A 17,970-nucleotide genomic window follows, 5' to 3' on the forward strand; every position below is an offset into this window, starting at 1 on the left:
ACAGACAGACAGATAGATTGACAGACAGATTAACAGACTGACAGACGGATAAACAAACAGACAGACAGACAGAGAAACTGACAGATTTTTGGGAGGTTCTCGATCTCAAAAACCTGTAATGAAAGGATCTTCATTGACGTAAAGATCTTAAAGGAGCTTTAGTTTCCAGAATATTCAAGAAAGTTGACAGAAAACTAGTTTCTGACCAGGATCCACAAACTTGCTATTCAGCCTAATTTCCCCAGTTAAGCTTTAGTAGGGTGGCTCTTCATAGTATTATCATATTCTTAACATTGTTATGAATCATTAAGCTTACCACAAGGCAGCAGGCACAGGAAGACAGACGAAATAATCCTCACATCCATCAGAGAACGAGAAGCAGGGTCACAGACGTGAAGAAAAGCTGCTGGAACAAGGACCTCTGGACCTCTCTCTCTACCTCCCTCCCCCTCCTATCTGTCTCTGTCTTTACCTCTCTCCTCCTCCTCTCTCTCTCTGTCTCTACCTCTCTCTCCCTTTCTCCTCCTCCTCTCTCTCTGCTCCTCTCAACCCCTCTCTCTCGCTCATGCTCTGCAGAAGTGCACATTTCCTCACATCAAAGGAGGGAAAGAAGAGATGCGTGGGGAGAGACAGAGACTGTTCCTCCGCCGCTTGCTTTGACTGATACCATGTTCAGACGTGTTGGTGACACTTTACAAGGGAACATGAAGGATCATTTGCTAATGCAGTAATAAGCGTTGTTAATTAGCTTTGGGTAGAGGGTATTTAGCCTATTAAATAATGTATCAATTAAAATATTGAATAATGCTTTAGTTAACATTAACACTATTAGCAAATTATAAAATTAAATGAATGAAATGTTAGTTAATAATGACTGCATTTACTAATGTTAATTAATGTTCAATTAATGAACCCTTAATGTAAAGAGTTACCTGTGTTTTTGTTATTGTTTCTTGTTTAACATTTGCTGTTTAATTGCTCCATCACATTTGTAGAACGTGTGACCTGATGTGATCGAGCACATGTATTTTTCCCCATGCCAATAATGCCCCTTTGAGAGATCTTATTGTTTATGTGCGCAAGCACACACACACACACACACATACACACACACACCAGACACCACACACACGTCATATGACATATGTCTAGATAAAGTTCAAGGTTCAAACCTGCCGAAAACAGAATCATCCTCAGCCTGGTTAGATTGAATTGTAACTAAATACCTAATAAAAACTTTCTAGAATAATGGAGCTGAATAACATAAAAGACTTCAGGCATTTTTATCTTCTACATACTTCCTCATTCCTCAGTGGACAAAACATTTTATCTCAAATTCCGAAGGATTATTCTACTACTATTCCGGTTAGTACACTACTGCATGTGATCAACAGACATCCACAACAGCATCCTCAGATCAACTTCAGTCTTTTAATTTTCCTTCACCCTACAGCCATCACCACGGAAACAAGAACCCCACCCCCGTGGAAAGACAAGCTCCTCCCTGCAGTCAGACCCTCACACACTCACCACCCCTGTGACCCCTGACCCCCAGACATGGGCTGAGGCCGTCTCTCTGCCCTCCGGCGAGGAGACTGAACAGGAGAGGGTGGCAAAAAGGGCTGTGTCCCAGATTACAAGTCACAGGAGGGTCTGGGCTGGGATGAGGACCCCCATGAGGTTTACATTTGAAGCTTGTGGGCCATCAGGCTGAAAGGTCCACTTTTATTCAACTTTTCATTACTTTTAAATATCCTTGTCCGGCAGCCGTGATGCAGACCCCTGTCCAGGTGTGGGACATACCTGTCCAGATTTGATAGAAGCATCTGTCCAGGTGTTATAGATATCTGCCCAGGTGTGGGAGATACCTGTCCAGATGTTGTAGAGAAACCTGTCCAGGTGATATATATACACACCTGTCCAGGTGTGATTCGGATACCTGTCCAGATGTAGAGATACCTGTCCGGGGCCATGTTTGAGTTGATTAACTTTTACCCGATACAGCACAACAAATTATGCTTTACCATTTTGTAGTGTTCATTTTAGTGTAAAAATCTGGTTCCCTATGTAGTGCACCAATTAATACCCATAATGCACCTTCAAATAAATATAATTTCCACACCCTGACAGAGATCCAACGCACACGGCTTGTTTAAGCGACAAATTGACATCAGAGGGATGGATTTCAAGGCCATTATAACTGTTCTAATTCCCTAGTGTACTATAACGTGTTCCCAGTATAGGGATTGTGGGTCAAGTGAGCCAATTCGAAGAGTGCAGATATCTGTCCAGGTGTTATTCAGATATCTGTCCAGCTGTTATTCAGACAACTGTCCAGGGATTATTCAGACACCTGTCCAGCTGTTATTCAGACACCTGTCCAGGTGTTATTCAGGACACCTGTCCAGGTGTTATTCAGGACACCTGTCCAGGTGTAACACAGACACTTGTCCAGGTATTATTCAGACACATGTCCAACTGTTATTCAGACACCTGTCCAGGTGTTATTCAGACCCCTTTCCAGGTGTTATTCAGACCCCTCTCCAGGTGTTATTCAGACACCTGGACTATTATTATTATTATTATTAATCGTTCAGAGCTTGACACAAAAATTCTGAATCAGAACCTGTCAGCTCCAGTTCCACATGACCCTTCTGGACTAGTCACTCCACTGTTCTTAGACCAGCTATACGGCCAGCTATATGCAGGGTCTACTTCCAACAAATCAGCTCAAATCTAGTGGAGCACATTTCATTTCCAAAGAAATCAGTAAGTTAAAATCATTCCCTGTAATGTTCAACATTATTTTAATATATTCAGACAACTGGAGAAGAAACTGTAGTGTCGTGGAGGGGTGGGGGGGCGGTGCTGAGGCAAGACGCTCTGCTGTTTCCCATTGGCTCCCAGGGGTGCTATGTGACGGCACTGGGCACTGGAACCAATGAGAAAGAGCCATTACACCAAGCAGTTTACGGTGTGTTTAGTGTAGGTAACTCTATGAACACTCAGAACTAGAGGGAATTGGTGAAGCGATTCTAAAGTAGCTTGGATTATCCTCTCATTTCTACGTGTCAACAGTGCAAGGCAGTACTTCCATCAGTCTGTGATCAACTACCCCATCACTCCCCTACAGCCAGCAGCTGAAGACCCCACCTCCGAGACACTGGAGCCAGATGTGGTGCTGAAGAACCGGCCCTCTGAGATGTTGATCACACATCCCTTCAGGATCACAGCAGGCGGTTCTTATCTTTCCCCTCAATCAACAAAATCCATCTTGGATTTGAATCATCTCACCAGGTTACAATTCTCATCGCAGACCAATCTACTGTCAGGAAATCAAATATCTCTCTTCTGAGATTCATTGTCCAGAGTTCTGGATGCAGGAGGATACAGAAGGCGCAAGGGGGGAGGAGGGAGAGGAGACAAGGGAGGAGGAGGAGAGAGGGAGGAGGAGGGAGAGGTGAAAAGGGGGAGGAGAAGAGAGGAGACAAGGGAGGGGGAGAGAGAGGAGACAAGGGAGGGGGAGAGAGAGGAGACAAGGGAGGAGGAGCGATAGCAGGGAAAGGGAGAGAGCACCAAAGGTAGGATAGGTTTGTGTTTGGGAGAGAATGCATTATGTATTATGAATGATTATTTACTTGTGTAGGAATTAAGTAGAAAGTCTGATTAATTCTCATGACTTAGTCGTACAGTCATAAACATTTCACGATGTCGGATCAGGTGCCCTGGAACCTGAGAAGATTCAGATTTCAACCAATCGGATCTGGCCCCTCTGGGTGAGGTCATCCACAGACGTGAGCTCATGCGACGGTGTCGGCTGGGCCAGCAGTCCCGGAGCACCACCTCACCCTGTGCTGAGCTCCATGCTGACCCAATGACAGTAAAGTAAGCAGTGCTTCAAGAAGCGCTTCAATGGGAAAGTGAAGCTGGGATCTCTAGCCGTACTTCAACCCAAGAGTGGGAGGGGCTCTGTGAGAGGGCACGGTTACATGCTAAGAGGGCGGGGCTACACGGTAAGAGGGATGCTTGAAAGTTTGAAGATGTCTGAAATGCAATGAATGAATGACATAGAAACTCACAAACACAAGAGGACAACCTGAGACTAGTCGTGGCCGAGAGAGAGAGAGAGAGCGAGAGAGAGAGACAAACAGAGAGACAGACAGAGAGATTTAGTGCAACAACGTAAAGTGAGAGACCCTCTCTAACCAGACAGGGGGAGGGGGAGAAAGGGTGGAGGGAGGGGGAGGAGGAGCGGGAGGAGCAGCAGTCTCAGGAGTAGGGCTGTGAGACCCCGTACCCAGGGGGTCTGTACACGGGCCGGGCGGCCTGCGGCTGGGGGCCCGGGTAGGGCGGGCCGCCTGGGTAGCTGTACCCTCCGTAGGAGTAGGAGGCCGGGTAGGGCTGGGGGCCCAGCATGGGGCCCTGCGGGGTCGCGGGGGTGTACTGACCGAAGGCCGAGCCCGGGTGGGGGCTGGGGAAAGAGGGCTGGGTGGGGTAAGGGCAGGCCGCGCCCGCGGGCCCGAAGGCGGGCCTGGGGCCGGGGTAGCCGGCGGTGCCGGCTGCAGTGGACGGGTAGGGGGAGAACCCGGACGGTGCGTTGGAGGCGGGCGGGGGTGGGTTGACGGGGGGGGCGCCGGGGTAGGGGGTGTAGGGGGCGCCCCCTGCCGGCGAGGAGCCGGGCTGCTGGTGGTGGGGGTGGAGGTGGGGGTTGCCGGGGGTGGTGGCGGGCTCCTGGCCGGCGCAGGCGGCCGGCGTCCCGGCGGGGGTGTGGTCGGGGGCGGGGTCGGGGGCGTGGCTCCTCTGTCTCAGGAAGTCCTGGAACTTCTCCAGGCGCACGCGTCGCCGGTGGGCCAGGGAGCGCTGGGGGAGGAACCGCTCCAGGAACGACTCCAGCGACACCGACCCGTCCAGGAAGTCAGAGGCCAGCGTCTGCACACACAGCCGCAACCGCACACAGTCATTACAAACAGTGATTAAAGCCGGTTACCAGGGTTTGTTTCGGAAAGTGTGTGTGTGTGTGTGTGTGTGTGTGTGCGTGTGTGTGTGTGTGTGTGTGCGTGTGTGTGTGTGTGTGTGTACCTCTGACTCTGCCTCTGTGTTGGAGCCCTCTGTCTGCAGCCTGGAGAACAGCGCCTCTGGAGACACCTGACCGGCGAACCCATCTGCAAACATAGCAGTTATACTATTATTATTAATATTATTAACACATAGCAGGTATACTATTATTATTAAAACATAGCAGGTATACTTTTATTGTTAATATTATTAACGCATAGCAGGTATAATATTATTATTAACACATAGCAGTTATATTATTATTATTAAAACATAGCAGTTATACTATTATTATTAATATTATTATTATTAACACATAGCAGTTATACTATTATTAATATTATTATTATTAACACATAGCAGTTATACTATTATTATTATTAACACATAGCAGTTATATTATTATTATTATTAAACAGATAGCAATGACATTATTGCTATTATTATTAACAAATACATACTAGTTATCATCAAATACATGTTAGTTATCATTAAGTACATAGCAGCTACACTATTATTATTATTGAATACATACTATTTCATATTTAATAAATATTAGATATGAATAAATACATTGACAAATAAAATAAAATAGGACATTTAGCAGGCACTTCTTTCCAAAGCGACTTACAATAAGTACATTTGTCAGAAGAAAGAGAAACAACAATAGATTGCTGTCGGTACAATAAGGATTTTCATAGAAAAGAGTTCCAAGCCCTTACAATTACTAGATTATCCCATTGCCCGTATATAACAAAAATATTTATGATAAGATGCTACACAATGCTAATTACTATTTTTAAGTGCCAAATACATCACCAGCTATACAATTTTTAAATACAGACTAGTTATTAATAAATACATACTAGTTATTATTAAATAAGTACTTTTTATTATTAAATACATACAAAAATATATATAATACGTACATTACCTAATTGATTAATTAAAGGAGACATATTATGCCACCAGGTGTGAGTGTGATTAGCTTACAAGCTGTTTCGAAAATCCTCCCCATATGACATCACTAGTGGGCGTGTCCACCTAGATGTGTGCTGGATAGATCAGTCTACCAGCCTACCCAGTGGACTGAAGTAAACCTTGCTCACACCTGGTGGTATAATATGTCTCCTTTAATGTTTTGAAACCCTAATTTTTCTGTATTGTTACATCTAATATAATTTGAAACAATTAGATGAATAATCAATTAGATGAATAAAGTCCCATAACAGCCTGGCTCAAAAGCGCTCTTTCACTTTACGCACTTCAACTTTGAGAAAGCTCCGTCTTGCCGCTCGTGAACGAGCTTCTCATCTAAAACGCACAGGAGACGCGACAGGCAGACATAATAAGACTTAACCCTCTCAGCGTTAGGGCCCCCGATTCTGATCTGTCCCCCCAGCCGGTCAGATGGGCCCTGGGGGGTGCGGAATAGCCCCATCCCTTCTCCCATTAGATCCCAGCAGATGGGAGCCTGGAAGAGAAGGATCAGGGCGGCGTGGAGGGGGGGCCTACCTCGCAGGGCACAGTGCTGGCGGTAGGCGTCGCGGGCCGCCTCCAGCTGGGAGTAGCGCTCCACCAGCAGCTCCTTCTGCTGCTCCAGGCGCGGCTTCACGTCCAGGTTCTGCTCGGCCAGGCTGCGGTTGGAGGCCAGGGCCATCTCCCGCTCCAGCTGGATGTTCTGGATCTGGAGGGGGACAGGCAGCCTCGTCAGCCCCTCCTGACCTCTCACCCTCGCCATATCGCTGAATACCCGTCGGGCCTCCAGCACGATGGAACTAACGTTCAAAACCCAAATCAGTGGACGGGCCAATCAGAGCTAGGGGGAGGGACTTTCAGTTCATGATGGTAAATGAACTGCGTTTAGATATATAATATATATAATAATACACATCTTGCTCAGGGACAGGGAAACCTCCAAACTCCATGCGGTTGCCAAACCACCCGCTCTACTCCCTGAGCCACTGCCGCCCTAAATGCAAGGAGCACATTTCATTAAGCAACATAAGGTCCGGTTCAGAAATCAGGGGCTGCCCGGCAAGGACCAGACCGATATTCATTGCGAAACGCATTAAATTAAAATTCAATTTTCAACTGGAAACACAGCGCAATACATGTCCCAACTTATTTCCCAACCTTTGTCCTAGTAATCCATGTCCTGAGCTATTTCAACTCTTTGTCCTACCCTACGACCATACCTATGGAACAACCTGTGTCCTTATATCATACCCTATGTCTCTATATCCTACATTATGTTGTTCCTTTGTCATAATCTATGTCGTAACCTGTGTCCTACCCTATGTGCTAAACAATATCCTACCCTGTGTCATACCCCATGTCCCACTCAATGTGCCTATGTGCTAAATTGTACTCAAACAGCATTCTGGACGAGGAGACGCTACTCAGGGTATCTGGTTCGATGTATCTAGCTCTACTTCTATAGCTTTATAGCTAGCTGGATTAGCCCTTAGAGGAATGAAGTCCAGCCGGACAGTGAGTATTCATACTCAACTCGTCGGGCTAAACAACACCTCACTGAGGAAGACATTCCTAACATTCAACTTGCTCACTAGCTGTAATGGTTGTGGTTGTTCGGTCATTCAGGATTCCTCTTGTGGCGAATCATGTGTTGGAATGGAGCCGTGCGGGCTCAGATACGCTTTGTTAGGGAAATATCAAAAGCGGTGGTAACTTTCTAATTTTGGATTTTAGATGAAAATATCTAAAAGATAAGAAGATATGAAGCGGTTCTACCGGTGGCCTTATATCTTAACATCAAAAAGGCATGTGCAACATTTCATTGACCTAGAGTCCTATGCCATATAATTCGTTCAGTTCTGTGCTAGACTACAAGAAATGTTTCCACAATGTTCAAACCCATTCACCTTTCCCCCCTAACTTCCAGGGAAACAGTGACCAGTAGAGATCTAATTTATTGATATGATATTTCAAAATCAATCTAGCCTACTACGATGTGCTACTATGACAAGTGGCACATGCCAGTCACCACACAAGTGTTATCTGTAACGTTTTAACGTAACAAGAGTTGAGAGACCCTGTGCGTAAGAAATGCATATTATACCTTTAACCCCCGTTCTGTATTTAACTAGGCTGAAGATAAACCTTCAGCCTAACTGAAGCCGGTTTGCAACCGCTTGCTGATGGCCCCTACATGCTCCACTGTAGAGATCATTTGCTGACAGCCCCTATATGCTCCACTGTAAAGATCACTTGCTGACGGCCCCTATATGCTCCACTGTAGAGATCACTTGCTGACGGCCCCTATATGCTCCACTGTAGAGATCACTTGTCGACAATCCCTATGTATTCAGCTCTAAATTAAGTGTTACTTTTGGCTATTTAAGCCTGAAATGTAAATGTTTGGTCTTTAAAACATGACTTATGGGATATGGGATCCGTTTGGTTCAACGCAATTTTATGCATTGAAATGGCTGATTATCAAGCCTCAAACTAATAACTAAAATTATGCATCGTGCTTCACTTAACAGCTGGCACAGACTGCATAGTTTAATTGAATCCAACACGGAAGAATGTGTTTTAAAATGATAGGAAATAGACACTGCGAGTTAGGTAGATTAGGTGTTTTTTTGGCACAGGGGAAAGACTTCCGGTAGTACAAATTATTTATACATGAATGGGAAATCCAGTAGTAAAATATATCTATATATAGTATTACTGTAGCATATAATATACTACTATATAACACTTGCATCAAAAGAAATCGGACGAGAACTTCCTCTTAGTGGTCACTGAACACCAGCGCTGGGCGTCCTTCAAACTAACAGCAAATAACAGATTGATTTAGAACATACCATGCTAATGTTACGGAGATCGGTCGGTTTGAATGAACCTCACCCTCCTGCCATCGTAACATTCCAACAAGAGGGTTGGCCTGGGATCAAAGACGCAGGCATTCTTAATTACTTAGTTATTATTTAGCCTCCATCCCTCGGGAATCATAACCAATGAAAAGTGTTGCTTGCCTTCAGCCCCAGCCCATCAGGACAGCGGCTGGTCCAACCAGCCTTCCAATTATCGCTTGCCTAACTTGGTTATAAGTTCCACTAACATTATAAAATATATATATATATATATATATATATATATATATATATATATATATATATATATATATATATATATACACACACACATATATAAAGATTTGCTGAATTTCTTACAGTTAAGACCAGAATTGCTCTCCCTCTGCTTCTTCCCTTTTAAACTCCTCTTGTTGTTCTTCGTATAAATAAATCAGGCTCAATGATTGTACTAAGCATATAGCATATTATTAATGAGCATCATGTCTTTTTTGGCTTAGGAACTAATATTATAGTAAAATTATTCAGTGTCAGTGATAATATTGTAGTGGCTAAGGCGTTTATAATGAGAGGCAATGATGTACTTATATTTCTGGTTTTAACTATATTGATGAGCAGAAATCGACCTTTATAGTATTTAAACCCATCCAAACAATACCAATCGTTTACCATAAGTCGTTTCCTAGTAAAGAGCTCCTGGAACCTGCTCAGGTAGCTCCAGGCCCAGGGGATCTTAGCCTGCTCAGGTAGCTCCAGGCCCAGGGGATCTGAACCTGCTCAGGTGGCTCCGGGGCCACGGGATCTGAACCTGCTCAGGTGGCTCCAGGCCCAGGGGATCTGAACCTGCTCAGGTAGCTCCGGGGCCAGGGGACATAAGGGCTAAAATGAGAACTAGGGATCTTTTTAATGTGTGAACTACCGAACAGATATCGATCAGCGATTTTTTTCAACAAATAGTGAATTATGTATATATTAATAGGATTGTTTCTTATGAAAAACATTTTGTGCCAATTAAATAAGGATTAGTTTATTAGTTACATGAGAGTTGATGAGCTGACGGAAATGCGTGGAGCCACGTGGTTTTCTGACCGTCTCTGTGAGTTAAGACCCAAAGGAACCTCAAATAAATTACACATCACTAACAAAGGAGAAGGAGTCAGTGTTAATGTTTACTGGAATGAGTCAGGGCAACAAACTCACACTCACGCACTGACAGCTCTAAAAGCTCTAACAGCTGATACCAAAGACGGTATGGATACTATACACCCAATACCGATTTAATCCAACATATAATCAACTGGAAATGGAAAACTATCATTGGGACGAATAAGTTGAGCCAAAACGACAATGAATATAATAAACATAAATAACCAGTATGCAAAGGAAGCCTACTGTAGTCGCGTAACACATCGACTTTTGTGACATCCGTGCCTATGAAAGGAGTGCTGTTTACGCCTTCCCTCACAGCTCAGACCGGGGTCCAGCTACAGTGGACGGCACTGTTATGATGTCTAGGTTTAAAGAAAGCCTTTGCTTCACATCATAGGAATTATGTTAAAATGAACGCAGTATGGCTGCAACCGTTTGGCTATACGAAAAGCTACACTATGCGATCTCAGGGTATTGGTATGAGGTCAGAGCAGATCATTCCGGAGAGAAGGAATGGCATAACGGCGATTCAAAAGGGCATAGCCTAGGCTACTCCAGAGTCGACCATACAGAAATACTCAAGCGCACTATAATGTCGACCCTATGGGTCATCCATAGGCATCCACAACTGCAACAATGCCAGTAGGACATCTGCTGTAGAAAGCACCCAGGCAGGTCAATCAGCTATAACAATATCACTGCACTAAAATACGACCACATGGAAACAACTGACAGAATAGCATCAACAAAATTGCTCAATTTTCCGATTTTTTTAAAAGATTTTATAGTTTTTTATATTTAAAAACAAATAATGCTTAAAAAAAAAGCCATGGGGATAAAAATCTACTATTTCTGAAAGCTGGGGGACACGCCCCCATGGTATAGCACACCTATGGTCCTTCCAGAACACTGTTAACGGAGTTGGTGTCAATGGAAGCAATCTCCACCTTGCCAACGGAAAAGTAACAACGTAACACAACATTTACCTCATCTGATTCCAGCGCCATTGACTCCACCCTCTCCGTGTTGTCCAGAAGCTCCTGCAGCTCTGATTGGCTCAGCTCCTGGAGCTTCTCCATTTGATTTGCCAGGATGGCTATCAATCACCCAGGGACCAGGAAATGAAAGTTAAAAACAGTGACAATATGGGTTGTGGGATAAGACACCACGACATTATAGGACTTTATTCTACCATCAGCTGTGGTTCATTGTCGCTCATTAAACGGTCGAATCGCAACCCGCCCGGTAGACTGATCGGGGAGCGTTTTGAGGATACAATGATGCAAATAAGACCTCAAACGGCCGCCGTTTAATATAAAATCCACAACTAGTTAGACAAAAAATAAAAAATAAATAGCATATTTAGTGATTTAAAAACTCTAACCGTGATTAAATTTGGAAACAGCTTATAGCTGACACGCTGCGGGCGTTAGGCGGCATTAGGCCATCACCCACACACACACTCTCACAGACACGTATCACAGTGGGATCACACCAGAAGTAAAATACTTACTAGGAATACTAACAAAGTAATACTTAAAAACTTACACGATCTCAGCCAACCAAATAATGCGTGACAGCGACTAGTGGTGGCATCCACCACGTCCGCCCCAACAAACACCTGCGATCCGACAGTAAGCCACACGGCTTCCTATGCGGTCGACGTCCAGTGGCCGCCCGGCCAGACAGCTAGATGATATTACTATATGTAGGAGGATACGTCTCTTGGCTGCTCTAGGGTTTCATGTAGACGACGACGACGACAACAACAACAACAGTCGTTATGATGGCCAATGTCAGCGAGTCACCAGCGTCAACTTCCAGGGAAGCCCAGCGATTCAGCGATGAAAAATATGATAAAATAGGTCATAAAAAACCGTGGGTTTAAGCCTCTCCGTTGCCGTCAGTCGTTTTCGAACGTAGCGTTGGTCCCACTGCTAACAGATAATACACGTACGGTCATTGGTGAAATAACACGTTATTAAAGCTGTAAACGAGTCGCTAAAAATAGGAAAGTTTCACTTCAGACTGACAGAGAACGCCGCCATCTCCGGAATGACCCATCTCCGGCGTTCCGCGGGTTGTTTATGCACAACATTATTATATGTTATTCGACACCGTGACCTCGCTTTGTGTGCACTACATTGTTTGATATATGTTGTAGAAGTGTCGAATGTTTTTGTGTTGTGTGTCTTGATCTGACTCGTTCATTATAGCTCGAGTGTTTTCTTTGGTCTTGACCCCCCTGTAGGAGCGTAATGGTGGAGTCCAGCGCTCAGCTGATCGCGAGGGAAACCCCGACGTGACAGTATTATTCCGTCTGTTGGCGATGGCTTGATTTTCTCTCAACTGTACATTTATATTTGATTGATTATATACATTTGACTCTAGACAACGCTGTAGATCTACGTTATTTGTTGAACGTAGATGTAGAACGATGAGTTTATTCTGTAAGGAGGGTTGAAAAGTACACGTCTAACAGGGAAAGAATCTAAACAGTCACACGATAACCCTTTTAAATACTTGCTATGCCTACTTCTAATCGGAACTGTTATCCCTTCAAGCACTCTTGAGAGTAGGCCTACCAATAACACAATAATGACATCCGCCCTAGACAGTACCACAACAACCAACAGATCATAGTAGAAAAGGTTTTATTTGCAACACAAATACAAAATGATAATATCAGAAAAGAGCCTGTGGTATAACTAATGGCATGCAATACGTGTGTGTGTGTGTGTGTGTGTGTTTGTGTGTGTGTTAGAGGCTCCAGATTATATGTGTGTGTTAGGGTCCCCTTTTTGTTAATGTGTGTGTGTATACATGATAGTGCCCCCTGTATAGTGTGTGTGTGTGTGTGTGTGTGTGTGTGTGTGTGTGTGTTAGGGGCCCCTGAGTGTGTGTGTGTGTTAGGGGTCCCTGAGTGTGTGTGTGTGTGTTAGGGGCCCCTGAGTGTGTTTGTTATGGGCTCCTGAGTGTGAGTGTGTGTTAGGGGCCCCTGAGTGTGTTTGTTAGGGGCCCCTGAGTGTGAGTGTGTATTAGAGGCCACTGAGTGTGTTTGTGAGGGGCCCCTGAGTGTGTGTGTGTGTATGTTAGGGGCCCCTGAGTGTGTAATGCCTTGTTTCCACCGAGCGGTTTGGTTTTGTGCGGATGGTGGAGTAGTGAGGGTGCGGTTTGGCCAAGCATAGTTACGGGTCGCATTTCCACCGCCGACAGTAACCTTATGGTAGGGGGGGTTTAAGCCGGATGGCGATAGCCACGGCAGCTACGTAAGCATCGTGATCTCATAGCAGCCCGACACAGTGTAGCCTGCTAATAAGTCCAAGGCAAAAGAAGAATGCGACACAATGCACAAAGAGCAACAACGTAGGTCAAACTTTAGCGCGACATTTTCTTCAATAAACTAAGCTTTCACCGTTGTCCAGAAATACTACTCAGGTACTTTGTTTGTTTGTTATTATCCCCCTGTGTGAGGACTAGTATTGTGAGACGAGTACGGCTCATCACGGCTTAGTTCGGACCCCGCCCACTTTTGGCGGTGGAAACGCAAACCGTGCCGCACCTTTGAACACCGAACCGACCCGCATCCGCCGGTGGAAATGCGCCATTAGGGCCCCCGGAGTGTGAGTGTGTGCTAGGGGCCCTTGAGGGTGTTTGTTAGGGCCCCCTGAGTGTGTGTGTGTGTGTGTGTGTGTGTGTATGTTAGGGGCCCCTGAGTGTGTATGTGTGTTAGGGGCCCCTGAGTGTTTGTGTGTGTGTATGTTGGAGGCCCCTTAGTGCGTGTTTTAGGGGCCCCTGAGTGTGTGTGTTAGGGGCCCCTGAGTGTGTGTGTGTGTATTTTAGTGGCCCCTGAGTGTGTGTGCTAGGGGGCACTGAGTGTTAGTGTGTGTTAGGGGCCCCTGAGTGTGTATTTTAGGAGCCCCTGAGTGTGTGTGCTAGGGGCCCTGAGTGTGTTTGTTAGGGGCTCCTGAGTGCTCGTATGGAGGTGACAGTGAGCAGGCCGTGCAGTAGTAGGGCTCCCACGTTATAGCAGAGCAGCAGCGTCATCACACTCCAGAACAACTCCTGCAGGGACAGGAAGTGGCATCATCAACCTGACCAGATCCAGTGTAGTTAAGCTAGGGTTAAGGTTCTACCTACGGCATCCGCAAAGATCCAGCGGATCGGCATGCATGTACACTCCCAGGCCACTCTAACGTGTAGACGAGAGGCATTACAGCATTTCAGACCCCATGTGTACAGGAACCAAATCTCAAGTGGAATCGTGTTCCGAGATGGAGTATGCACCATTGACATGATGTCTACAAAGAGGAAGTGAAATTAACTGCTAAGAAGTAGTTGGTATTTCGCCACCCCCTTAAGACGCTGCCTATTCTTGTGTCCCACTCTTCAAATCAAAAAATAACCGGACGTTACCTGCTCGACCGATCAGGGATCAGTTGACACAAACCTCTGCAGAAACGAGCGAAGCGTTGCTAGCCTCTGGGAGGGCATACAGAGAAGTCTGACATCGTTGGACAACCATTTACTGAAATGTCTTTGTGTCTATTGTTTTGTATATGAGATGTACTTTCTACTTTATTGTCCCAGATGGGAAATCAGGCAAATGTATGGGCACAAATGCAAGCAAACACACACACAAACCCAAGCACGAATACACACACACACACACACACACACACACACACACACACACACAAAAACCCAAGCACGCACACACATACACACAGACACTTGCACACACACACACACACACACACACACACACACACACACACACACACATACACACACACACACACACTATACATAAACTGACCACAAGTCTTCGCTCGAGGCAGTCCTCGGTAACGGCGTAATAGAGTGAATCTTGGGTAACCTCGACACAGTCCGGTTTCTTCACCGAACTCAGAGAGAAGCAGTAAAGACACACAGCCAACATTGCCCCCAACAGGCAGGCTACGTTACTGTAGGCACAGCTCTGGCGCTAGGGAGAGACAGAAAGAAACACTGGTTGCAATAGCGATGCTAGTGTAAAAACATGCTGGACCCGAGGGACTTCCTCCACTAATATGTCCATGAATACAACATGTTGAGTAGCTTGAATGGAATGTGTGGTTTTATATCCCGATTTAAAAGACAAAATAGAGCTCTTGTCTTTTCATAGAGAGCAGAGCTCTCATGCTTTCGTAGAGAACAGAGATAATAGACCACTCACCCCTCTAAACATTTTTAAACGTTTTTCAGACCGTGAAACTTGACTGAGAACGTATTACTGATATTGTATATGTTTTCCCTAAATGACTTAAAGCTAATAAACTTTAAGTTAAAGTTTAATAAACTTTAAGTTAAAGTTTATTAACTTTAACTTTAAATTAAAGTTAATAAACTTTAAGTTATTTAAAAGTCCTGTGCGTCAGAAGGTATACTGCTCCTGTCATAGTGGCTCCGCGCAAATTGAATGCGTCGGAAGCTAGGCTTGGATGGTAGGATTTGGAGACCAAATCCGTTGTACTTCTGGTTAGACACTAACTGCATTTCTTACTCACTCTGTATTTGAATCTAATATTGATAATATATTTGAATCTAATGTAATCAAATCTAATCAAAAAATTGTGTCATACACCCGGCACGGTCAACTAGGAAGATATTATCACAGTGCATACACTCAAACAGTAGCTTTTAAATCTTAACACCTTCAATACTCCTTACCACGGATTTGGTGGAAGATCGGACACAGGCAATCGTAAGCGATCCTCCAATCACAAACTGCAAAACAAAACGGCCAGTTTACGAGCTACCTTTCCACACCTTTAATACACTACAATATTACTAATATACTATGTGTCTGAACTGATACACTACCATACTAGTACTATACTATGTGTATATATTAGTACACAACCATACTAGTACTATACTATGTGTCTGTAATGGTACACTACCATAATGCTACTAAACTATGTGTCTTTACTGGTACACTATCATACTACTACTATACTATGTGTCTTTACTGGTACACTACCATACTACTACTATACCGTGTGTTTGTACTGGTACACTACCATAATGTTACTAAACTATGTGTCTGTACTGATATACTACTTTACTACTACGATATGATTAAAAGCCACTATAAGAGCGGGGTAGACGACGCGCAATCCAAAGAACAAAGTAAAGCAATCCGATTCGAAGTTCAATCAAAATGCTTTATTAAATAAAGCTTCATACAAAAGTGATTCGTCTTGATAACTATACTTATTTGCGAACATTTGCGGTCAAAAAACTGTCCCGCTTCCCTGTCTAACTCTCGTTTGTGTCACATTCCCGCAGGTGAATTAAATCCCTTTATTAGCTGAATGACTGCAATAATAGAACTGACCTACACAGACGGAATACAAACTCAAATGAACCATAGATATATAAATTATTATTGTTTCCATTCCATTATTGCCATACTTCCGTTATGGCTCCAACAACTATACAGTGTGTCTGTAGTGGTACACTACCATACTACCACTATACTATGTGTCTGTAGTGATACACTACCATACCACTACTATACTATGTGTCTGTAGTGATACACTACCATGTTACTACTATACTACCTACCAGAGTGCCAATGAACAGGGGGAGAATGAAGAGGGATTTGGGAAGACTGATGTCTAGGTAGTAGAGAGGAGTGGAGAGCAGAAGCTGAGCGATCCCCAATAAGATAGCCACCACCTGGAGAGACAGACAGGCAGACAGGTGAACAGGTGTATGATCACAGCATACTGTCGCTGTACTGATCGGGACGAGGCTGGTGGGTTCATGGATCTTACGGCGGCAGCCTCCATGTCGAAGAGGGCCAGGACACGCCGCAGCCTGGGTTCAGATCCTGCTCCCTCTGAAAACATGTCTCTGGAAAACACAGTAAAACAGTCAGTAGAAGCCACAGTAGCATCTAGTAGAATACACATTACAATACACATTAAAACACTCAGTTGTAGAACACACAGTAGAACCCAGTAGAACCCCCATAATCCCCAAAAAGAGAGAGAGAGAGAGAGAGAGAGAGAGAGAGAGAGAGAGGAAACAGACTATCTTTCGACATCACGTGAGGCTTCATGGAAAAACACTGAAGAGAAAACAGATGAACTGGGGGGGGCCCCAGTTGGTTGGGGGGGCTGAGATAGTGAGAAAGAAAGAGTTCTTTCTGCGGGCCAAAGAACTTGGCCCGTAGAAAGCTCTAAAACTCCCCCAGAGAGAGGAGAGGCGAGAGGAGGGAATGAGGGGAGACCGGAGGGGAGGAGACGGGTGGAGAGGAGAGAAGAGGAGAGGAGGAGTGCAGTCTCACTGATGAGTGAAGACGTTATTAACATGAAAAGACTTTGAGCACATCATCAGAACATGATAGGAAGCACAGCTGTCGTTTCCCTTACAACCCTCCTCTGTTCCCCATCTCCCACCCATTCTCTCACTCTCTCACCCTATCTCTCTCTCTCTCTCTCTCTCACCCTCTCTCTCTCTCTCTCTCTCTCTCTCTCTCTCTCTCTCTCTCTCTCTCTCTGTGTTTCTCTCCAGCTGTCTTGGTCAACACCCATAAACACGAGGAGACTCTTGTTGCGCAACAAAACTTACAGAACAAAGTGAAAAAATAAAACGTCGTTTTAAAACTGGACAGCTCGGTATCATTGTTCCGTTACTCCTGTCTTAAGGACGCCCTAGGAGGCATTTAGATAAAAGGCGCGGTGCTACTCACCTCAATGAGCGTTTTCAAGCTGGTCACAGAAACGACGGATGACTTTGAGCTGAGAGAAGGGGGTGGGGGGCTGTTAAAGATATGAAGTCCAGAAAGCAAGACGAACCCTCTCCCAATGTAGTCCCGCAGCAGTGAGCAGACCTTCAGTCCGGCCGCTACGCGCAGGACAAACGCACGCAG

The 17,970-nt window shown here is 44.9% G+C and overlaps 3 protein-coding genes across 3 annotated transcripts in view; all 3 read right to left on the reverse strand.

Moving 5' to 3' along the window:
- The window catches only part of cd5 (CD5 molecule), a 3,346-nt gene extending 2,814 nt beyond the window's left edge, over positions 1 to 532 (reverse strand). The window contains exon 1 of the mRNA XM_079730495.1: positions 317 to 532. Within this exon, the coding sequence (XP_079586621.1) occupies positions 317 to 365 (49 nt within the window). The 5' untranslated portion in view covers positions 366 to 532. The remainder of the gene's footprint in view (positions 1 to 316) is intronic.
- Positions 533 to 1,417: 885 nt separating this feature from the next.
- Positions 1,418 to 12,086, reverse strand: vps37c (VPS37C subunit of ESCRT-I). The gene is made up of 5 exons (XM_079729349.1): positions 11,595 to 12,086; positions 11,033 to 11,142; positions 6,571 to 6,742; positions 5,080 to 5,162; positions 1,418 to 4,929 (listed from the first exon to the last, which is right to left on the reverse strand). Exons 2-5 carry the CDS (start codon positions 11,123 to 11,125, stop codon positions 4,270 to 4,272), a joined length of 1,008 nt encoding a protein of 335 aa, XP_079585475.1. The 5' UTR covers positions 11,126 to 11,142; positions 11,595 to 12,086; the 3' UTR covers positions 1,418 to 4,269.
- Positions 12,087 to 12,744: 658 nt separating this feature from the next.
- Positions 12,745 to 17,908, reverse strand: LOC307070331 (uncharacterized protein). Its single transcript, XM_079728763.1, has 6 exons — positions 17,791 to 17,908; positions 16,871 to 16,949; positions 16,659 to 16,772; positions 15,759 to 15,815; positions 14,866 to 15,033; positions 12,745 to 14,111 (listed from the first exon to the last, which is right to left on the reverse strand). The coding sequence occupies exons 2-6, from the start codon at positions 16,943 to 16,945 to the stop codon at positions 14,004 to 14,006; spliced, it is 522 nt and encodes a 173-aa protein (XP_079584889.1). The 5' UTR covers positions 16,946 to 16,949; positions 17,791 to 17,908; the 3' UTR covers positions 12,745 to 14,003.
- Between the last annotated feature and the right edge of the window lie 62 nt (positions 17,909 to 17,970).

The sequence above is a fragment of the Pollachius pollachius genome (genome assembly GCF_949987615.1).
Source record: "Pollachius pollachius genome assembly, chromosome: 2".
NCBI classification, from domain to species: domain Eukaryota; kingdom Metazoa; phylum Chordata; class Actinopteri; order Gadiformes; family Gadidae; genus Pollachius; species Pollachius pollachius.